The 24,435-nt window shown below is 41.3% G+C and overlaps 2 protein-coding genes across 18 annotated transcripts in view; one reads left to right on the forward strand and one right to left on the reverse strand.

Moving 5' to 3' along the window:
* ERICH1 (glutamate rich 1) overlaps positions 1 to 21,924 on the reverse strand; it is a 100,499-nt gene extending 78,575 nt beyond the window's left edge. For 8 of the 12 annotated variants that reach the window (XR_010388204.1, XR_010388205.1, XR_010388203.1 and 5 more), the window contains exons 1-2: positions 21,800 to 21,924; positions 1,618 to 1,812 (exon numbers count right to left, since the gene is read on the reverse strand). Coding sequence is in view for 7 of the 12 variants with exons in the window: in XM_064508524.1 (XP_064364594.1) it covers positions 1,618 to 1,812; positions 21,800 to 21,821 (217 nt within the window). In the remaining 5 variants the exon portion in view is untranslated. Of the gene's footprint in view, positions 1 to 1,617; positions 1,813 to 3,728; positions 3,794 to 5,682; positions 5,781 to 21,489; positions 21,688 to 21,799 lie in introns of those variants that run through there. The other 4 variants (XM_064508525.1, XM_064508526.1, XM_064508527.1 and 1 more) reach the window with 4 other exon arrangements.
* Positions 21,925 to 22,016: 92 nt separating this feature from the next.
* Positions 22,017 to 24,435, forward strand: part of DLGAP2 (DLG associated protein 2) — a 467,574-nt gene continuing 465,155 nt past the window's right edge. For all 6 annotated transcript variants that reach the window (XR_010388207.1, XR_010388211.1, XR_010388208.1 and 3 more), the window contains exon 1: positions 22,017 to 22,324. Coding sequence is in view for 2 of the 6 variants with exons in the window: in XM_064508530.1 (XP_064364600.1) it covers positions 22,307 to 22,324 (18 nt within the window). In the remaining 4 variants the exon portion in view is untranslated. The remainder of the gene's footprint in view (positions 22,325 to 24,435) is intronic.

Consider the following 24,435-nt stretch of genomic DNA (forward strand, 5'->3'; position numbering starts at 1 on the left):
TGGTTCCTGCCAAGCAGATCCCTGAACAAGACAAAAAACTGTTCTCCTGTAGCCCAGGTTTCCAATTCTACTACTCATTTTGCTCATTTTTCTCAAAGTTTTAGATCTCCTGCTCCTGCTCCACACCTGCAATCATTTTTTCCTTGTTTGTGAGCAACACGTATGAGAAAACAATTGCCCTAGCAAAAGGTCTTTTTTTTTTTTTTTTTTTTTTTTTAAAAAAAAACTCTCAGGAGATATGCCCTACTATTTTTGCTATAGGTTTTAACCTTTCAGGGATAACAGAGCTTTTAAGCTACATACTCTTTCAGTATCACTGGACATAAATAACGTCATGTACCTTTTGGTTACTACAGCAGACCACCAACATTGATCAATATGGGAGGGAAAAAAAGTATAATAGCCAGGATAATCTAATAGCGTATGTTTTATCACAGGAAAACATTTTTGCATTTCATTTTGCTAGCACTATCCACAAATTCATCACAGAGTTCAGAAGAGCTTTAGATTCTCATACCTTCTTTAGTACAGTCCATATAGAATAGCAAAGATTTTCATTCAATGACAGGAACTTACATATATGTATGGTAGGGGAAGGGAGAAAGGTAGAGCAATAAGGAGGATCTGGAGAAATAACTGTGATAAAGCAGTAGTAAAAATCTATACATGTACACCTTAAAACAGAATTAAACAACAAAAACTTTTAGTCCATAATTGAGACTGAAAGATATGTCGAATGACTTTCCAGAATATGAATATTATTTTCAGTTCTACCTCCAACTATAAATGCAGCATAACACTTTTTTCTGAGCAGTACTCACACCACATTCATTTACTCCAAATCACATTCTCCAGATAGTACTGACTGCTCACAGTACACAGGGCAAAAAAAAAAAAAGCCAGTTTAATGACCTTTTTCAGTTAAGGCAAAACTTGATTTTAGGTGAACTACAACATCAAGCAATCCATGCTCATTCTACACATAAGTGCTGAGCCTATCACTCACAAATATCATCAGTTACCCATTTTACAACCCCATCTTTTGGTACAGCATCCACATTTTATAGATCATTTGAAACAGGACTTTTACTTACCTGTCAAAATATTTACAGGCCACTTTAATTCCATCCACATAAGCTGAAAATAATGCTTTTTACTACTAACACACTGCCTGAATTGATTATATTTGCCTTCTCTTATATACACGTGCACCTGGGCTTCCATTCTAACATGAGGATAGGAAGAAGTGCTGAATCACCAACTCCCTCTAATCTGTGGGTGTATCTTTAATTACTGCTAAAACTCTGCTCAGCTTTTTAACTAATCTTCCCACTGTTCAGCAGACATTACACCAAAGATAATCATAGCTTACACTGTTGTTTCATATTAGCTACTGCTAAAGATCGCATACGCACATATACATCAAGACCATTTCCTTACCTTTCAGATGACTGATGCACTGACCTCAAGTATTCCAGGTATCAAGTACCACTAGCTCTTTTATTCAAGTTTGTCTGTGGGTATCAATTTGATGAAAATCGTAGATACTACGGTATACTCAGGTAAAGGAAATATGTTTAGAAGTATGTCATCAGAAAAAGGACTACCCATTCTCACCTTGAAGTGATGTGCAGTGTGTATCACCTGATGTGCTGGCATCTGCTGACAAAGTCTGAACATTCTCCAAATCCTTCTCTTTGGATTTTAAGTCCATGTTTCCAAGAACCGCCTGCTCTTCTCTACTTGAAGTATGCACAACAGAAGATGATGACGTTTCAGCAAAGAGTCGTTTCAGTACTTTCCCTATGAATACTGTAGGATAATAAAACTCTTTTAAACAAAAAATGCAATGATTTAAAGGTAGTTTAAGTCTATCTTCTTTTTTAAACTCTAATTCATAAAAGGCAGACTTGCCTTGCATATGACAGAAGCTATATTCAGCTGTCTTTACCTCTCACAGGTACTAAAGCTGAGACTAAAATGTTAAAGTCCTAAATTGAGTCAAAAAAGCAGCTTTAAAACCCAACTGAGTTCACTAGCAAGGTTACATACACAAAGTCCTCTATTATTTAACTACATTTTGGTAATAAACGAACACATTACATTTGCAGACCAAAGTAGTAGTGATATCTCGGTATGCATACGTAATCTTTAAATTTCTTTAAAACAAGAATCTTCCTACATGAGTGTTGTAAGGCTGCTCAAAATGCAGGTCTCTTCTGTCACGGAGACACTGTAATCGAATCAGTAAATTACAACTATTCAACCATATTAAAAAAAAAAAAAAAAAAAAAAAAAAAAAGAGCAGGCAGCCACAGAAACACATGGTATCCCAATTATTTCTACAGAAGTAACAGCATTCTTATACGCCTCTTCCTCTTCTGGGCCCCCTTCTCATGACATCTGCAATCTGCTACTAGTTACTCAAATGCAAATATCATTTGATTAAAGAAAAAGAAATATATGCAAATAATCTAATCAGTAACAAATTATCATCTGTATGTGGATACATGCATATTTCAATCACTTGAATGTATTATATAAAGTAATACTAAGAAATTGGTATTTATTACAGAGCACCAACAGTTTCCAAAATTCTACATGATCAAGCAGATATTACAGGACTGAGGGGTGGGCAGATTTGGAGAAAAATATGTAATCTTAATTCCAAGATTAAGTTTGACAGAAAAAATGTGTGTGTACTATACAAGTGACTTGGTGATGATTCTTAACAAGATAATTTTGCCTAGAGAAAAGGATGTGTGATAACAGGTATAGCTTCTATTGTAGCTAGCAGAAAAGTGTACTATCATAAAACTCTTTTCAATATATGTTTCCTTCACAGCTGAAGTTTAACACACACGCTAAGAAATCATCTTCACAGAGTTGGGAAATCCTTGAACCACTAATATTACTTTCAAAGTTTCAGATGCAAGACACCTGCCTTTTTTTTTTTTTTTTTTAAATGAATGGTATAAAAAAAAGACAATGATTCTATCCCTAAAAAGCATTTAAAGCTATCATAATTAATCACTTATGAACGCAGTTATTTTCTCACTGAAAAACAGGCTTGTAAGTGTTAGAAGCGGGGAGAACATGTCAATGCATTACACTGAAACAGGAAGAATTGGAATAGCCTGTATAGCCAGAAAAGGCTGAATAATCTCATTTAAGAAAAGATTAGTATCTTAGAGAGAACAGGAGAAATATTTGAAGTATTTCCTTATTACAAGCCCTTAGTTAGGATTCAATTGTGTAGACTATATGTACACACACAAAGACACTAAGTTAAGCTCTTGATAAACTTTTTTTTTTTAAAGAAAAAGAAGTTCTCTATTAAGCAAACAGGTATTTAGAAGTATGAGCACTAATGAACAGAATTAGAGACAGCAATAGCCAATTTATTTGCAACTTTCAGTACCCAGCAGAATTCTAGATTTTTGTTACCATAGGTAGAAGTAGTCACAAACACAGGACTTCATCTGACTTCTCGATTCTCAAATAAACAAATAAAACAACAATAACTACAAAATCCCCAAAACCCCAAAGCAAGAGAGGTCTACCAGACATCTCTAGCTAGGGAACTAAAGCTCTTAATTTTAACTAGGTATTAAAAATTATGGGAAAACTAAAGGCTAAGAAAGGTACAGATTTTATGTTCATTACAATTTTATCCTCTGTATACCATCTGCAGAAAACTCTCCCATGTTTCTGTCAGATACACTTACCTTTCCCATCTCTCTCCCTTTCTGTTCTACGAACTATTTCTCACAAAAAGGGATCTTGAGGGCACCTAAAAGAGGTTCAAGCAGCAATTTATAGTTAACTTTGAAATGTTGTCCTGAAGTTTTGGATGCTGAAACTGTAAGTGGTTGAAGAAGCAACTGATACAAAAGAAGTCTGTCAGGAGTTAACTGTGACCGTAGCTTTGAGCACAAAATCCTCCACCTCATCCCACAAACAGGGGGTTCTTTTCTTGACAGTGAAGCCTTCAACCAAGAAGTTATATTCCAGATTGTAATTGGTATCAATGTTAAAATTAAATCTAGAGCCAGGAAGAAGAAACAGGCTTCTTCTGCCACCTTTCCACCATGTCTTGGCATGTTCAAAGGAGAAAACGTGACATGCTCTGCATGTTGGAAGAGTTCCCAAAGTTTGTGGTCCTACTCAGTTTGATACATGTTTTGTTCTTCATTGGCATCTGATGACAAATAGTCTTCACAGCTTCCCTTTCCTAAATAGCTGAGAAAACCTATGTCAGAAGAATCTTCTTTACCAGAATTTAATAAAGGTAAAGGGCATCTCTTCAAAGGACTACAAACTATCTTCCTGCTATCTTTCCACATGGACCCTGATGGTGTGTTTCAATTGGCACATAAAAATGGGGGAGAATATCTTGTTAGACTTTTTGAGCTCTTACTAGTTTATACTTCACTTACTCTTTGCTTGGACCCAATCTTTACAACAATCATTAACCTTACAAAAAGGCCTATGACAAGAGGCAAGCCGGAAGAGATACTTGTACAGAAAGCTTTGCCTAAAAAGCGTGAATTTATTTTTTCTATGCTTATCATCATTCAGTGACATGAAAAATCCAAAAGAGAGTGCCAGAGGTGTCCCCTTCAAGTAATCACAATCACATTTTGCAGATTAAGGGTTAAGACTACTGTTCCCAAAAGGAAAGATATCAACAGCAAATGTGTATTGAATATGTATTTCCTCTTCATCAGGTTCCCCTGTGAGGATGTTCTACATTTAGAAAGTCAAAGCCCGCAGTTATTCTCCTCAGAGGATAAGTAGAGGAAACAGACAGAAATGAGCAGTGTACCAAGACAAGGTTAACTGACTTCTGCAAATCTCTGACTCTAAAGCAAGTTATCCAAGAGGCTGACCCTGCATCCTTTCCCCAAGTATGACTACTAACACTACAGCATTTTAATGAGCTCTAGTAGTCCTGTTACTAAATTAACAGTCAAGCACTTTTACTGATGAAACTGTTCTCCCAAAGCAAATGATCACTGAGATACTGATGAACCTATATAACGAAAAAGATTTTCTCCAAGTGTGCAGAGGAGAGGCAGTCTCATGTTGCTACAGTGGATTTCATGGTCCCCGTCTTGAATTCTGATTTCTCTAGCCATCTGTTCAGATACCCACATGCAAAAACTAATGCTGTCTTTTTCTTCTCTTATTAAATACAGGGACTACACTCACACTCATGCACAATAGCACTGGTTCAGAAAGCAATACGAGATCAGTTTTCATACATTCATTCCTTCTTATTCTCACGGGGCCATCCCCATCTGTAATACCTATGTTTGACTACAAAAGTTGAATCAATGCTTGCCTTTGAAGGGCCTGAATACAGAGGGAACTATTCTTTCATAAAAATCTCTCTCACTTAGAATAGATATAAGTGGTAGTGAAGGATTTATTCCAGCAAAGATGGGGTTTAGCTGGCAACACCAAAGAACCACTCAATCTTATTGGCTAGAGGTTTCAGCACAGACATAGAAATAAGCTGACTGGGTTGGGGTGGAGGTCTTCTCTGCCCGCAGTATTTTCACAGCTCTGTCAGCACCCTTGTCAGCACTACAAAGGCATCCATTAAGAGGAGTAGTAAATCCCAATATCCATGGGAATCTGCAGCACAGAAGCACAGACCACGGCATGACAAGTTACCTGTTTGGAACCAGATGTATTTCAAGCCTCCTGAGCAGAGCAGGAAGTAGTGTATCCCAGCAATACACCTTTCTCAGGAGAATGAAGAGGCAGTATTACTAGAGGACAGGTGAAAAACTGATTAGTTTAGTCTGAAGTATTTGGAATCCTAAGCATATTTTAACCTAAAGAAAAAAACAAAACAAAAACAAAAACATATCTGCCTGTGGCCCAAAACATTTTTGAACAAGTTTGCCCCGCATATCAGTGAACAGGGAAATTAGGCTCTGTGGCATATCTATCCTGCCACACTCCGCATTTGTAGCATGTAAAGCAGCTGAATGCTTCTTTAAGAGTCCTTCTTAGAGCTAAGCTACCAAAACATTTTTCAGATGGAGGTTGCTCTTTTTCCTCAGAATTTTATTACTGTGAATGCTTAAAGACAAGCCCTGTAACATCCATGAGTGTTGGCTTAACCACAGCATCAGGCAAGCCTAAGCTCCTACAGGGCAGCTTTTCTCCCCTACTCAGAACTCTCCTTAACCTGATGTACTGACCTGTGATACTACGTAATGCCAAAGACATCTGGCACAAACCACTCAGATCATCAACAGCAATTACCTCTTGAGATGAGACATCCAATATGAGTGGATATGAGGAAAATCATCTGCTTCTAAAGACAAACTTACCAGTTCCCAAATAGAGTAAGACTTGCTCTCACCATACCAGTAGCACAGCTAAGTACATGCATGTATTTGTTGCTGTTGTTTTCCAGTCAAAATAATGGAGAGAGGATCTGCACAGATTCATGTAGTCTTTCAACAGATCCATCCAAGAACCCTTTTCAACTTTTGGTAGCAGACTGATGAACAAGCATATGCTTTGAGATATGTTTTTGGAAGACCTCAAGAGTTGTTTCTTGAGCAAAGAGAAAAGACAGATACACTATTTGGAATCAGAACTTAAGAAACTGCCAGATTAACATACAGCATTAATGTGCAAGATGCAAGAGTGAGAGTTTAATAACTCTGACTGAATAGGTTTTGAAGGACATCCTTGAAAACTGTGTTCATTTATTACAAAACCCAGTGTTCCATTCTGGAAGAGGGGAAAAAAGATAGCAAAAGATAGTATAAGAGAAATTATCATTATCTCTGGAACCAAGTCCATAATTGAACAGGAAAGAAACATGAACAGCAATAAAAGGCCTACTACAGGGAAATGAGAAGCCTTGTTATAAGGGCTACTGCAAGCATATCTCCACTCTTAGAAGAAAACAGTCTCTTGAAGTAAAAGATGAGGAACAGGAAGCAAGAAAGGAAAGAAGATAAGCAAAGAGGTTTGGAGACAGGAACAAAAGTGAGATGGGGGCTGCTGAAAGCAATGCAGAATCTGTATGAGCATTATCTCTGTGTTGCTTTCGGCTGTCCTTATTTCCCCACAAAATCTGGAACTGCAGATGGTAATCCAAGAAGTTTTATAGGGCATGGACCAGATAGGAATTATTCAAAAGACAACTTAGTTTGCCCAATCCACAGTTAACTTTAAAAAGCTACCATAGTGTTTTTGGCATACCTTCATTTCTCTGAGGTACAATCTCATTACTCCCAACCCACAAAAAATTAAAGATACTTTCTGAGTTCTGTAGGGAACGTATTCTGCAATCTGAGGAAAAATTTCCCCATAGCTATACATGACTGAAGAAAGGCATGGTTCTGAACTCCTGGTCACAGAGTGACAATTAAAAGAAGTTCTAGTTGCTCTAGCCTAGAGGAACATGGGAGAGGTACCGCCATATTTTGGAGTTCTGTGTTAATATGGCAAATTTAGTTACCATTTTAATTCAGGAAAGTATGTGGAAAGATTTATCCATTGCTGATGTCTCCAGAATCCAGATAAAGTGAAAAACAAAACTGTGAGAAAGAAGTGCTTGCTATATATTGAGGACTCTTTCCCTTCCAGTAATCTGACAGGATTTAAATACTACACAGATAGATTCTTTTTACAGTGTAAGATACACATTGTTGAAACCAAAGACACTGAAGATGAGAGAAGCAGGAGTCTTTCTGTTATCAACTAAAGATTGCTTTGTACTCTGAGCTTTGCTGGATTTGCCAGACCTCAGTGCATGCGGGTGTGGTGGTGGGGCCAGCATTGCAGGTGCTACACCAGTACTGCTGAATGGATTTAATTCAGCTCAAAATTGTACAGGGAAATGAGATTCAGAATATGGTGCCTAATCAAAAAGGAAGCACTGCTCAGCAATAGTATTAACAGAAGTATCTAGTCCAAATCCTGGAGGTTTAAAGAGATCCTACACTATTTTGCTTTAGGGAAAGAGTTTGGCTGACGCTGCCTCTGTTTACAAAGCTGGCAAGTTTAAAGAGCTAAATCAAACCTTAAAGACTATTTATTAGGATCACCATGCTTAGAAGGACAAAAAAATTCCTAAGTGGAAATTCATCAGCTCGAGGTGATGAAAGCCTGTTGTATTATGATTCGTGAGAGAGATTCAGTCACCACTATGATTAAGGTCATGTATGATGCAAACGTAATCCAAGACCCTATTGGGCTAAGCATTCTTAATCCAAGGTAGGAAAATATAATATATAATATAAGAATCTAAAGACACCTCACTGGAAACATTAACAACCTTAAGCCTATTGTGTACAAGCTAGTTGAACTCAGAGCAGGTACAGAAAAGAGTTCTTCAAATAATCAACAGGACACAGAAGAACAAGGAGAGCTTGGACTGCTTAGCCTAAGAAAACAAACACCAAGAGAACTGTAAGCATGAAACAGTGAAAACGTTATGCAGTTCAAGGCTAAGATTGCACTGAACCATGCCACAAGTAAATACTGGAAACTAACAATGAATTAGAATCACCAATCTAAAACCTTCCTGATGAGCATCCAGACATTTTGCAACAATCTTCCAATAAACAGGGCAAAATAAAACAAAGTAGCTAGGAGTTAGAGCTTGATGTAAGAGACATTCCTATAAACACTACAAAGTTGCCTGCAACAGAGAGGACTAGAACTGAATGGTCTCAAAAATTGCTTTTAATCCTACAGCCCTGACAGCTGACTCCAGGGTTTCTTGCAGTTGGTTACTGATATGCATATAAAATAAGCCAGAGATCAGGTGAATGTGATCCATGTCACACTGGATCCTTTGTTTGTTAAAAGGAAGTAGACAAAATATATCTTAGCTATTTTGAAGTCCAGAGGAAAAACAGAAGATTCCCAAACATAATGGTACATCTATTATACACAACAATTTTTAGATTCATTACATCTATTATACGGGACAGATTTAGACCTACAAGATCTAAAATAGCTTTTTGTGAGGTTAAAACTAGCAAAAGGGAGTCACGGCATATCATGTAATACCAGATAAGCTGACTTTCACTACAGCCACTACTAGTGTGCAAGTCAAAAACTCATAAATGAGTTACCAGTTGTACCCACTAAGTATAGCTCATTTTTTGAAAGGGGGAGAAAAATACATAATATCCTAGCACAGCAACCCAAGAGCAGTAAGTAAAGATGCATGTATGCAGCTCTTGTTTACAGCATTAGGGTGAGATTTTGCTCAGCTTCCTGAAAGAAATACAACTAACATCAAGTTTTCTACTTAAAGAAAAGGAACTGCAATTTGGCTTACAGTAGTGGTAAACAACAGTTTAAAAAGCCACCAGAGGAAGTCAGTCATCTGTACAGCCACTGTATTTTCATTCAGAATATAATTAGATTTAAACACACTTTCAAGCTTCCTCACAACACTGTTAAAAGCCATTTTACAGTGGAGTACATAGCTCCTATTAGATGTACAGGAATGGTAATAAATGTAATACATTCCGTGAGAGAAAGGAGAACAATTTTGTCTGAAAATTTAAAATAGTTAAACTCCTTCCTAGAGGAACAGAAAAAGCAACAGTAAATTGCTACATCTTTTTAACTGGATGTATTTGCTTGCTACTAGCTTGTATGTTCAATCATTAATGCGAGGGTCAGACAGGTTGTACCAGAGCAAATCTCGTTTATTCTCAAGAAAGTTCAGACTTTGTTACATTCCAGTACAATTGCGTTATCACTAAAGCAACAACGGAAACAAAACCACAATTTCAGGGGGAAGATTAAAAAAAACACCAAACACAAAACCTAGACAAATTATCCCAGCTTAAACATTCAGTGATCAGGAAATATCCCTAATTGGCAAAATCAGAACATAAAGTACAGTCTTCTGTCCCCCTGGATGTGAACTCCTATCTAAAGGTTTAAACACACCGGAACAGAAAGCTTTCCTTGCCACTGCTTCAGAGGGTCTTCTGAGGTTTATCAGTATTTTCATGGCTACCAGTCTTGCACCTCTGACAGGTATGAAGTTCACTCAGAGATACAGCCATGACAGAAGGAAAAATGTTCTCTGTACTTAATAGCAGCATTTTTCTTTGTAGTTCATTTGTATTTGTTTGAGGCTCATCAATCTGAGAGCACTTAAAGTAGAATGGGTAAGATACCATATTTAAGTGTATTTATACCCCAAGATGGCACAAGCTATTATAAAGCAGTGCTCTTAATTTCTCATATTGCAGCTGTTCAATTATACAAAGCAAGGGCAAACGGGAAGTCCTAACACAAACTGCAGTTTCTGTGCAATAAAGGCACCCATGCCTAGTCAGTACCATGATAGAGAAAGGGATCTGGGCTAGAGGTCTTATGTATTCTCCATTAGCCCAGTATTCTGGGTTCTGTGATTATACTTTTCATACTTTCATCTCTCTTTAGGTGTTTTATTGCAGAGACTGTATGAGTGTGTAAGCAAACACTGCAAAGCCTACTAGTCATCATGCATCAGATGTGCATCTCTGGTGACATATAAGTTCTCACCGAAATTTTCACTGCTAGCCCTGTGTGCAGGGCTGGGGTAGGATGACAATTCTGTTTAATCCTCAAAATAGAGGCCACTCTAGAAAGTCTTCTTTCATGCCTTGGCATTAGCTTTTTTATGAAGTGCCATGGGCTATGTATTATGTTTGAATGTATATTATGTTAGAGAGATTACAAAGCATTTTAGCTGTATTTCAAGTATACCACGTGCCATCTAGAAGAAAGTTTCATTTAACTGAAGCTAGAGAGATGCAAACGGCTGGTGCACATTTCAAAAAGAAAGAGCTGCCAAGCTGCTAACTAGTCTCCATTTACAGCCTGCACATACTGTTAAGCAAGAAGAACCTGATATCATTAAAGAGATCTTTGTGTAACTTACTCTAATTTTAAATACCTTAAAAATTCTCTTCTTCCCTGGTCCTTTCCTACCCTTCTGTCTTTCCCTTCACATGCCCATGTAAAAAGATGCAAGTTCTAACAAATTACTGGCTTTTTTTTTTTTTTTTGGGGGGGGGGGGGGAACGACAAAAGGATAGATTCCCCATGCCTGCACATACATCTAGCCACACTGCTTGCCAACTCTTACTCCGTATTTGCTAATTTTTGTCAGAATTGCTTAAAGTATTGAAAGAAACTGATGTTTCTTTATAAATCAAAGTAAGCATCAACACAACCAAGAACACTGGAATTGACTTCTGTATTTCATGCAACTAAATCCAGATTATCTGATCTTTCTTGTGACCATTTTAACATCTTCAGAACCCCTAGCTGCAATGCTAACAAATTTTGAAAACATGCTTTATCTGCTAAAGGAAGGATACAGCTCCTTGCAAAATAAGCAGACCCTAAGCACTAGCAGTACTCAAACTACATTTAAGCTAGTGAAACTTAAAGATGTCTAGATCTCAAACACATACCCAAGACCTCAAATGCTTATGGCCTTGAGTTTGAAGTGCAAAGAACAGTAAATACAACATTAAGAAAAGTAGTTGATGTATTTCAGTAGAAATTTTTTATTCTAATAGACCAACAGAAGTAAAAAAGCATGCACGCTCTAGTCTTGACTTCTGAATCAGTTTTCTATTTAGGTTTCAAAAGTTAAACAAGCTCATTTTCCCACCAGCCAAACTACCAGCCAGTAGGTGAAAGTACTGAATGTTCCTACTGTGCAATGATATTGAAGGAACACCAGAAGACCTATCTTTCGATGAAATCGTTAGTGAGGAGGAGACAGTATTTTCAGAAGTGAGAACAAGTTGCAACAGGTACCACACTAGTTCTGCACCTAGTTCTTGAAAACTCTCAGGTAGAAAATGTGAGGAATAAACATATGCATCAGAAGATTGAAAAGGCATCAGGTGTCTACTGCTTGACATAGGAGAAACAAAGCAAAATACAACTCCAAGAAAAAGGCTACAGAACATGTGCTGGCTAGTGATTCAAACTAGATTAACATCCAGGATCTTTGTAGTCCTAATTACTAATTTTGTAAGTGAGAAGAGTAAAGAGATAAAAAAGCCTTCCTTCAAATAAACACATTGCTTAGCACCTAAGTATTAAACAAACACTACTTCAAGTTTCTTGTATGCATATGAGCAAACTCCCCACAATTACGCACATCAGTATCAACATACCATCACAGATTTAAAAAGGTTCCCCAGTGGTTGAGAGCATTATCAAAAATTCAGTTAAGGCTACAGACTGTATAACCAATGCATGCTGCATAACTAAACAAATATAATTCCAATCAACATCAGAAAAGGTCCCTTCCAAATGAATGTGGGAGGAGATAGTTTCCTCAAAAACATTTCTGTGGAGAATGCCTGCCATGCTCTTTTGGTTACTTGCCTTAAGTACTGCATGCACCCCCACCATGTATCTCACTTGGTCACTTGCTGTCTACTCAAATGCAACTTGGACAACAAGAATAAAGTAAAGGGCATCAAGAGTGTTGAATGCATTAGAGCTCTGAGAAGCCTGCAACTTGCTCTGTTTGTTTTTTGTCCTGCAAACACAGAAAGAGTCAGGAATTTCTTCTGAAGCCATCCCACGTGTAAAGACATTTAAAAACCTTGCTCCTGTTAATGCAGAATAACAAAAATACAGTAGAGCAGAACAGAAGATGGAAAAAAGAGCAGAAGGGATGATAATGCACATGCAAAACACATGGACAAAGCTTCATTAAATGTTTAGTTCATCTCTATTAGTGCAGAACTACTCTCCAATATTTAAAAGCATTTAAATCCTTGAAGTCTCCTGTCTTGTGTATCACATACCTCCTACAAACACCACGTAAAGAAAGTTACTTTCCTGAAAGGTCACAGAATCATCGAGAAGCTGAAGTTGCAAGGGACCTCTGGAGGTCATCTGGTCTGACCTCAATGCTCAAAGCAGGGTCGACTAGGGCAGATTGCTTATGGCCTTGTCTGGCTGGGTACAACAACTCCATTACCCTCTTGCTCAAACGTTGCTCAATAGCCCATCCTGATCAGGGATGTGAAAAGGGGGGGGGGGGGGGAAGAGTTAGATGCATGGATTCCATTAGGATCCAAGAGATGAGGTATTTAAAAAAAAAAAAAAAAAAAAAAAAAAAAAAAAAAAAAAAAAAAAAAAAAAAGGTTTTAGAGTACTGTCAAATACAGAAAGTATTAGCCAGTGCGATATTCTTACCAGCTACAAGGCTGAAAATTTATAATGGGAATTTCAGGCTAGGGGCTGAGATCCATCCCCTTAAACCATTCCCTACAAAGTTTAACATGTTTTCCCTCTGCCTTCTATCACATAAAATAAGGTTTCATGTCTTAAGTCTTCCACATTACTTCTGAAGGAGTTGCTCAGCTGGCTGAACTGATGAGCAAAGGTCTTCACTCTAACATACACTGATCCTGAGGTCATGACCCTGTAAGTCTCAAAAAGACCACAACCAAATAAAAGCATCCAATTTAGACTTTAGACACTAGGGGCAGAATTCAGGCTACAGTTATGATACTTAACTGCAGGTATGTGCTAGGTGTCATACTCTGTTTATACATTACATATCTCTCCATAGAGACCCAATCCAAGAAGGCAATTCAGCTGACCAGCCGCAGTGTAAGATAAGATACTAAAGTACTATCTAGAGTGACACTGCACTGAATACAAGCTCCCATTACAGTCAATAGAAACCAATACCTGGGACATCTGAGAACAATTAAGTATATTAAGCTTGACCTGAATTTCACAATACATTAGAAGCCACATATGCATCGCTTCCACACAAAAATATACCTCAAAAAACACCCCAAAACAAAGAGGCCACATCTGATAGGTCAAAGACCTCAGGACCACTGCTTTGAGTGGCAGAGACCAGAGGCTTGGCTGAAGCCAGTTCTGCACGTGTGTGTGTGTGTATATGCAAGTTTGAGCCCTGGTGACAACAACTAGACATTTAAACATTCACTTCAAGAAGCTTTCAGTCAAGATTACGTAGCAGCAAAGAAGATTCCCAGACTTGAGACACCAGTTCACTCACTATCAACAGATTTAAATCAAACAAAGAGGAAAGGGAGGAATTAACTAGAACAAAACATTCTATGACAGCTGAACAGGATATCACTTCTGCCTCCTCCTTCCCCTTCTTTTCACTACCTTCCATACAACTTTCCTATTTCCAAAAGTGTTCTCAAGCTGCAAGGAAACAAAAGGAAGAGAGCAGGAATGCAGTGACACGCGATTACATCCTGTATAGCCTGACAGTTCAAAACATCACAAGGACTGTTTGCCATATTTAAGAAGGGATATTCTTCTTTAAAGCAGGAGGAAGACAGAGAACAAGTCATCTTATTTTCCTGCTACCAGAGGCCAGTTTTGCCAAGATCTGGCATACTTTCATTCCACCATAGATAAAACATGTACAAACCAAAGCAAAACACAATCATGGGGATAAGAAAACTGATCTTCCAAGGGACAAAAAAGTGCAAGATAAGCAAAGTTCTGGCTGTGGATAGAAATGCAGAAAATAGAGCCTGAAGTGGACTACCTCTTGAAAGAGGCACTTGTAACGTCTGTTTAGTTTCTGGGTTCATCTACAAGACCTTGTGCTTGGTCAAAGAGGATACCATTCTGCAGATCATCCACAATACCTTCCGTTTTCATAACGTAGACCTGACTGTATCTATCTACAAGTGCACTGCTCTACATATTTAGCTCTGTTCTTTAGTTTCAGGAAGTCCACTAGTTTCTGAAATTCCTCCTTGAGAAAGATATCAAACAAATTTTCAGTTTCAAATTTCAAGGCAGAATTCACACTTCGATCTTAAGGCCAGAATGACCACTAGGTCATCTTGACTGAGTGACCGTAAGAAATAATTTTACACAATTACTTGCATTCAAACAGACAACTTGTGTCTCCATAAGTTTAATATGTTCCAAAAGACTGTGGAGGCCCTTCAATAAGCAGAGAATCCAAATCATTCACACTAGTTTATTCCATTGCTTAATCACCTTTGCCACTAAAACCACAAACTATGTTTGTTATTTACATTTGTACAACTTGAGTTTTTTGATCCACATTCTTTTTCTGCCTCTCTACATTAAAGAGTCCTTTATTATGTACTAATTCCTTTTCTGTGAAGATCTAAGAGTTAGAAACCTGGATTCTGAAGAAAAAACCAAAGTCTTTCAGCCTAGCAGGCACTGTCTCTCAGCCCCAAATCCCTAACTTTTTAGTATTTGCCTTTGCAGATAAAGTGCTTTTTTTTAAAGGCAAAGGCTGTTTGCTTCTTCCTCTTGTTCTCCAGTATAGATCTATTATCATCTGAGTCAGCAGAGCTCAAGGAGGGTGGGTTGCTTATTTTTGTTTTTTAGAACTAGCAATTGAGTGGGAACACTGGGATAAAATGCTAGTATCAGAGATTGAGTATTTTTTAACTTTATCATCTTCTTATATGATTCGTAAATTCTACTATCCTGATGAAACCTGAATGATAGATAAAGGGAAAAATGTCATGTACATTCTTTCAACTGCATATCCCCATGTAATGTGGGAATGGTTCTCACTCTTCCAGTTTCACAATTTAATTCACTTTACATTCCACAAGACACAGATCATTTCACTCTTGAATTGATAAAACTATTGTTATACATTCAGGTCAAAAAAGGAGAACTCAGACCTACAGTCTGGAGATCAAACAACAGAAGAATTTACTTTGATCCAAGGTCGCATGAATTCTATGCTTGAACTACTAGATGGGTACTGAGATGCAGACAGCTCAGTTGTTAACCGAAATATCATGGGGAGCTGCACAGGAAGCTCAGATGCTGTCGTTTTTAAGTTTAGCGCATAACGCTAACTTCACCACCTTATAGTTTGTCTCAAAACCTCTGATGTTATTCTCACTGAAACAGCATCTATTAGAGCTCCATGTCCCATCAGACAGTAAAATTGGATGCTAAATGCCTAGATTTTATTCTTGTCTTATTCTTACAATTTGGTAAATGCATAGTGTAAAAAGGACTCCAGTTTTGTGATTAATACAGCAGTCCACAAAATGTTAGGTTCCATTTATCTTTTCACCTAGCGGTATCTAGTCTTTTATATAAGGAAAAAAAAATCACACTGTTCCCTGAAACTTGAATAATACACAGTCCTCCTAGCGTTGAGGCAGCATTTGAACAAGAGCAACTTGTTTTAGTATACATCTTGACACATGTCTATAGGGCAGGAAGGAAGGAAAGGAAAAAGTATAGTGATACCATATCCCACCTTTATGTATTCACCTAAATTAAGAAGCAAGTCACAACAAGAGTTATTTTATACTTTCACCACTGTGTGCATACAGCTCAACACAGCTCACAGCAATCGCAGATACAAAATAAGTAAGTTATTCACTACAAAAAAAAAAAGCAGGCATTTATTTTCTGTTAGCTTAGATGAAACTGATTCAGCCTCACTAAGCACGATCTCTGTGTCACATTGTAGCTTCTAATCAAGATGACTAGTGTTACAGCTGTCAGCCTATTCTGCATGGCTGTGTAGTTCAATAAGAATCTGACTAATGTTTCATGCCATCCTGTCTTAACAAAGGCTTTGGAGATCTCTCAGTAGGCCACCTTAATCGCGACTGTGAGCTCCTAGACATCTAATAAACTTGACATGATACAGGAGAGACGTGATAAGAAGCCGCATAGCCAACACAATGAGAACATCAGCATTCTGTTCCGGCTGTTCATAAGAACTCTGCCTGCCTCAGAGCAAAACTTGTCATAACAGTACTCTTACCAGAGTCCTAGGAAAATGGAGCATTTTCACCATTATTTTGATTTGTGCATGTTATCCATGTTTCTAAGAATCTTTCACAATACATAACAATACATTTTTCATACAACAATCTTGATCCTACCTGGCACAATCAAACAGATCTCACACAAAATATCAGAAGATATCTCACCTTCCCTTACTAATACTCAGCTCTGCTGACAGAAGAAGAAAAAAAACCAATTAGTAATTCTGGCTACTCAAAGGTAGCTAACTTTTAATCATAATAGTAAGAGACTTTCTTCCAATCCTGAGACAGAAGTTGGAGGAAAAAACCTAAAGCCTTGAGCTTAAAACATCATCCTCTTAGGTCCACTAACCAGTGCTCATACGTCTACAAAGTCTTTAGCAAAGCAGCTGATGCTTTACATGGTTTCCCTTCACATTACACCAGTAACAAAACTGACAGCGTCCTCATAATTATGAACAGGGAGTTGGAATTAACATTCCCAATGTACACTAGACAAACAAACAAATGAACTATAAGGACACCAACAATTTACTTCAGAAATGAGAGGAAACAAATGCCTCTTGTACCATACACGCATCACAGTAGTCCAATTACATGATCATGTACTATTTTGTTTTGCTCCCGCTATGACCCATGCCTTACTCAGAGCAGAGATCAGCTGCATGACAGCATAAAATTAAGGTTGCACAAAGAGTTATAAATCTGATATTTCATAAGAGCATGACTGAATAATCTCTTTGGTTGTCAAGTCCAGCCCCCTGATTGTGAAATTTAGAAAGTTTATCGATACATTAAGTTTAAACCTTACTTCAACATAAAGAACTCTTACCACACTTTATGCATGCAGAGAGAAAACAGCACATGCCCTAAAAAAAGTGTCAAACCAAAGCACATATCTGGGCTAGAGTTCAAAAGAGTAGCCTTTTCCTTTTGAGCAACTACAGTGAGAATTTTCTAAACCTCACAAGATTCTTGTTACATTCTAATTTAGGAATATCTTTGGCATCACCAAGTAACTTTACAGTAGATACTGTTAACAACACAGAGAACAGAAAAACAGTGCTATAATGGCCTGAAATATTGCCATAAGAATAGATGAAGACTAGTGTGTGTTTGCGTGTGTGTGTGGGGGGGGGAAGGGTCGCTCAGAGTTTAGACTACTGAACAGAAAAAAAAAATCTGGAAATTTTAAAGAGATAACTTTCTCTCTCTGCTTAAAAGAAACTAAAATGAAGCTCAAAATAATACCACAGGAAAAAACAACAACAAAAAACATGAAACTGGTGGGGGCAGCATCACTGACTACAGGCAAAAGTTCAAAAAACAATGTCTCATTTAAATTAAATTGCAAAGTAATCTTTCTAAGTTCATATAATATAAAAGAGAGTAAATACAATCAAATGTCTACATGACCTTCCTCAGGAAGTAAATATAGTACAATTTCATATGACTTGAAAATTTGATCATGACATAATACCCAATAATTTCTGCATAGCTCCCCACATATGCATATAATAGAAATCGATACAAATATCCCATTGACACAAAGTACTGAAATTTTTAAGAGGAGGATTTCATGTTTTTCTTTTCTTTGCTGGTTATGAACTCAGAAAGGAGTTTTAGTATAAGCCATTATGCAACCCTTAGTAGAAGTGCAAACTTCTAGACACATGGTTTTCAACCTTTTGAACTGCAGGCAACTGAAAGCTTAATAAAGAAAATGTATTGCATATTGGATTTTTTTTTAAATAGATTACTATAGATTCAACTCCAGGAATCTACTAACCACAGCCTGAAAACTAGTGTTGTTGAGTGAAACACTTCACATGCTAATTGTTCTAAGAAAACTAACTTTGTAAAACAACAGAAGTACCTAGACCTGTTCCTAGAAATATCTTTAAATAGCGTTCTGTCTACCAGTTGTGAACCATCCTGTCTCACTGAAAACGAGATAAGAAAAACTCTTTCTAAAAAAAAATAAATGCAAGGCCACATTACGTCAGGCTACGGATATTCAACAATCTGCAAGCATGAGTTATCCTCACAGACTTTCTAAGTGCAAAGTCGGTGGATTTATCATTTCTGCCTTTTCCTTCCTTACCATGCTGGCCTGCCTCCCTGATCAGACAACTCATCTAGGCACAAGCAATGAAAGACGGCCTATGAAAACAAAATTTCTCGTTAAGTTTTAATGGCAGATTCAATTACACTTGCCCTAATGCAACTTCTATTTTCACCCTAAGAGACATTCTCCCCCCGCAAAATTATTTTTTTTGTAAAAACTGACACAAAATGTTTTCAAACAAATTATACGAAGACTTGAAAAAAATCCCGTGATCTGTAAGAAGCAAGGTTATTCTTAAAACAGAAAAAAAAAAAACACTGCTGTATCTGCAAGAACTAAATATTTTCAGATATCTGAGTCTTTAAACATCTCCCCCAACATAAGGGACTGCAATCACAGTTGAATCCCTATACAAATATGAGCCCAATAAACAAGTCATTTTACTCATCACAAAGAGGGCAAAATAGCATTCCTTGATGCAATACTCCCTACATTGTTTAAAATCTTTTGTTACTGTTGTTGATGACTTTCAGTTGACCACATCTAATTTCCAGTATAATCTCTCAAACAGGAAATCTCCTGTAGTACTACTACATTATCTTTTGTGTTGCATAGTAACTTTCGTAGCAGTGCTTTCTATCAGCAGTTAAGGTTAACCGTGTATACCTACACCAATATCTTAATTCTACCATTTAGTAGCTGGAACATCAGGCTCATCATCCAAGCATCATCTCAAACATCATCTTAAAGGCTCTATAGACAGTGTTAAAACAGATGAGACGGTGTTACCTTGGAACTACACACACATTCAAGAAGAAAGGATTGAGGAATATGGCTTTAAAGATACAATTGATGATGTTTATGAACAGTGAATTCAATAGTTCAGTGGGGGTAAACATCCCATGAGTAGACCTGCTAGTTCCTCCAGCCTGTTACTTAGCATCAGTGTATGAGCAACCAAAAATAAATAAAAACTTTGCACTTTCTCAGTTAGAGCTGTCCAACTCTTTCCTGGCAAATCAAACCTTAAATACATTTTGCTTACTTGTACTGCTAACTTCCTGTCTTTTAGTTATTTCGATTTTCTCTTCAATGAAGGTTAGCCTTACTGCCAATCTGCCTACTATAGATCAGTTATGGCCCCGTTCAGTACAAAATTAAAAACTTGGATTTTCCTTTGTAATGTGGACAAAATCCATCTGAAGCATCTTCTATCTTCTCCTATACATTGGACCAAAAATAACCTTAACAAGAAGTACCTGAACTTTCTTTTTTTAGCTCTTCTGGCACACCTATCATTTTCTGTCTGTAGATTCACACAATACTTTGTCAACTGTTTCCACAGATGCTATCTGCAACAGCAGAGCAAGGTTGCGATCTCTTCCAATCTTATTTCATCCTTTATTTTCCTCCCAGGGTGACCGCATGACATCCCATCATCCTTGTGTTCCCTGCTATATTTTCTTCCCACCGTTAATACTAGTGCTGATCATTCAATCCTTAGCGGCCACTGAAGAAAACATTATTGGTTTCTAACCTTATACTGTAAAGACACACAGCATGATCATTTAAGCCTTCTTTCACTCGCACAGAAGCAAGTGGTTCTTTATTTGACCTCTAGTTTTAAACTGTTCCCTGCTCTCATCCCCAGTGTCACCAGTTTATTTACAAGTGAAGAAACTCGCAGCTCACTAACTTCTTCCCATAAGACAACAGTGTGCACTTCTCTGCCTTCTGTCAAAGGAGGTCTACACTATGTGCAAAACAGTTACTCCATCATCCTTCCCTATCACCTGCAATGGAGCTGCATCTAAAACAGAGACTACTACTCCAGTCTTGTACTCCCTTCAAAACTTCTTCCCACTAGCTACTTACAGTCACCTAGCAAGTAGTCTATACATCAACCCTTGGTGCTCAGTCATGTTCTCACATTCTCACCCTTGCAGGAAGGATTCACATTTCAAGATGCTGGAACCATTTGAAAACTTGAAAACCAGCCAGAAAATCACTACAGAAGGTAAGCATTTCACTCTGTTGTAACTCAGCTCTACTCGAAAACGCCTAGACAATAAGATATCACTTAGCGAACACCTCTATTTGTATTATTATGCTATTCCTGCTCAAGCCCATGTCTTATAAAGCAAAAAGTATAATAAAACAGACCAAAATTCTGCTTGGATTAAGAAAAAAATATTTTTGCAAACAAACTGTGTTGGCTATTTCAGAATTGTACTAACATGCTTTAAGTAGGCCAAACTATATAGTCATTTACAGTCTGCAAGAGCACATACACACGTGCATCCTAAAGAAAAGGGTGGTCATCTTAAAATAATTTGTGATTAAAGAACTAATTTTATTTTACTTTCTTCTTCTTCAGGCACCAATACGCATCAGGAGTTTTCCCGGGTGCCTCTGAGGCAGAGGCGTACAGGACAGGAGCTTTGAGAAAGGGATACAAAATTAAGTAGCACAGCGGCTGCCCAGACAGCCATGCCCCTCCTCGCCTTGCACCCCTTACCGACCTGACTGCTTCGCGCCTCCCCACAAACTGCCACCGCGGCGTCCCGCAAGCAACACGCCCCGGGCGCCCGCCTGTCGCCTCACCCGCTCTCCGGCGCGGCCCTCCGCTTCCCACTCTCCCCGCCGCCCGTAACGGCCGGCGAGGGCGCCGAGGGGGCGGACACAGGAGCCCTCCGCCGCGGGCCGCTGCGCGCGACTACAGCAGCGCGCTCCTCCCGGCCAGGAACGCGCCGCCGCCGCGGGCGGCCGCACCCCCGACCGTTAAACCGCCGCGCCCCCCGACCGTTAACTACCCCCTCCCCCCGCCCGGGCCACACAGCCAAGGGCGCTCACCGCCCTCCGTTCCCAGCCCCAAGGAGCGGTCACGCGGCGGCCTCATCCCGCACTGCCTCACCTTCCCTCTTGCTCACAGCCATGGCACGGCCCCACGGCTCCCCCAACACCCTCCCCGCGGAGCCCCGCGCCGCCAGGAGCTCGCCACTCGCTCTCCTTCCGGCTCGCCGCCGCGCCTGTCGATCAGCGGGCGGAACGCGCGCCATTGGCGGAGGCGGCGGAGGGGCGTGTCCGCGCCGCCCGGCCCCGCCCCTCCCGGCCCCGCCCGCCGCGGCCGGCAGGCGCTGCGCCCGCGGGCGCCGCCAGGGGGAGCGCGGCTGCGCAGAGCCGGCGGGCGCCGCCGCCGCTGCCGCGCGCGCGGGGGGGGGCGCGGGGGTGTCCGCGAGCGGCGAGCGCGGCGGGCAGCCCCGGCGGCAGCGCGCGGGGAGCGCGGGCGGCGCGGCGCGGGGTAATGCGGTGTACGCGCCGCTCCTCCGCCTCCCGCCCGGGTGCCGCGTCCTCCTGAGCCGCCCCGCGAGCCGCCCGCCCGCCCCGCGCCTCCCCGCGCCGCACCGCACTGCACGCTGATATGTCAGCGCTGAAAAAGGTAAGGGGCGGGCGGCGGCCGCCGTCGGGCCGGGGCACGGGCGGGCGCGGGGCGTCGGGGTGCCGCGGGGCCGGAGCCGGAGCCGTCGGGCGGCCGGAGCGGCGGTGCCGCGGGCCGAGGGCGCACCCGGCGCCCGTCGGCGGTGCCCGCCGCGAGTGGGCGCGGAGCGGGCGGCCGCCTGTCGCGGGGTTCCGTGGGGCGCTCGCCTCGCCGCTGCCCGCGCGGGACGGGTGCGGAGCCGCGCGCCGCGGGGCCAGTGGGGCCGGAGGGAGCCGCCGCGGGTCTCCGCGGGGCAACGGGGCCGCCTCCGCGCAGGGCTGCAGCAGCGGGCGGCGATCCCGGTCTTGCGGAGCGGCGTCTTGGGGCTGCTGCGTGCGGAGGAAGCCCGGGGCAGCGGGGCCGAGACCGGCCGCTCCCCCCTCCCCTCCCACCTCGGTGCCAGACCGCGGAGGGGGCGGCGGGGGGACGCGGTCCGTCCGCGGGGCAGGGCCCCTGCGCGGCTTCCCGCAGCTGCGGGCGCGGCGCAGCCCTGCCGCCCGCCCCCGCCGGGCAGCGGCGGGCCGGCTCCGAGGGGCCGCCCTGCGCGGGGGGAGCGCAGCGCAGCGCGGCGGCCGCTCCGTCCCGCGCCCCGTCGGTGCCGACGGCGAGGCCGCGGCGGCTCCGCGCCTCCGCCCCGCCGCGGGCGCGCAGGGCGCCGCGCGGAAACCCGGTGGCCGGCGCCGCGGCTCGTAGGCGCGTGTCCGCGGGGGCGCACGCCCGGCTCCCGCCGCCCCGGCAGTGGGCAGCGCCCGGGGCCGCCGCGGCGGGCGGCTCCTGCCAGCGCAGCGCGGTGCGGCTGCCCGCTGCGCACCGCTCCGCAGGGGCGGCCGGGACCCCGCGGAGAGGGTCGTATTTACAGCCGGCCTCGCGGGGCGCGTCCGGGAACCCGTGCAACAGCGGGCAGAAATAGAAATAAGGAGGCGGCAGCTCCCTTCCCACCTGCGCCCGCCTCGCGGACAGGCCGGGGGCGGCTCGGCGCAGCGGCGGAGAGCGGTGCCGGGGGGACCTCTGCTGCTGCCCGGGCTTCGTCCCCCTCCGTAACCTACTTCGTACGCTGCTAGTGCCCCAGTTTTAATAGCGATTTCGGGATCCTGCAGCTTGGCGTTTGCTTATAAATGCACATAAGTGGTTCAGACTCAGCTTCCCTAAAACTTAAAAGGGTTTTTAATCTTTAGCTGTAAATCTTTTGTTGTTTGTTTCCGTTCGTGTTTTGTTACAGGCACAGGCTTACACTGGTTTAATGTGTCTTGGGAGCCCGTGATATTTGAATCTCCTCCAATTTAAAGCACTTACAACAAAATCAAGTGCTCCCGTTGCTCTAGGTGCGAGCCCGCGAACGAGGCTGTGAGGCTGAAGAGCTCTCCTCATTGCTGGAGTGTTTTGTGTATATATCTGTGCGCTTCAGAGGAGCTCCAGAAATGGAGCTCTGGCAAAATTCAAAATACTGAATACTTTAAGTTAGTTAGGTGCTACCTGCCTGGAAGCAAGCATGCTTCTAGGTGGAGGTGTCTCTTGAACGTGAGTAGTAAATCCAAGTGCAGATGCCTGAGAAGTCTCGCATGGGGTCGGAGAACCTGAATCCTTTGTAACATAGTTTAGGATGTGTCAGGGGAATGTGGTAGTTGTACTGGATTAATGTAAAAAAGTGACCCTGGTGTAGAGCAGGTGAAGACATCATTTTATAATGCAAATATATTTCAGATAGCTGCATTATATATCTATGATCAGCTTCCATTTCATCTTTGTGTTTTATCTGGAAAATAGATGAAATAGGGATAGTAGAAGTTTTATATTTCTGTGCTTTCAGCAATATAGCAATTATATTTCCAAAAGTCATTTTCAGATGGATTACACAAAGCATTTTCTTTCAAATTTGCAAGTTTAAATTTTACTGGGTGTAGCAATTTTTACAGTGTTAACTAGATTTTATCTTTTTTATTTAAAAGGTTATGTGTCCCCCAAATCATTTGGCTTGCTTTTCAGGATGTCTGGTGTCTGCTTAAAATGGAATCAGAAGATGTTTGGCAGTTTCATGAATCAGAATGTTATGCACTGGAGATTTAAGTCTGAGT

This window comes from Dromaius novaehollandiae, chromosome 3, assembly GCF_036370855.1.
Source record: "Dromaius novaehollandiae isolate bDroNov1 chromosome 3, bDroNov1.hap1, whole genome shotgun sequence".
NCBI lineage: Eukaryota > Metazoa > Chordata > Aves > Casuariiformes > Dromaiidae > Dromaius > Dromaius novaehollandiae.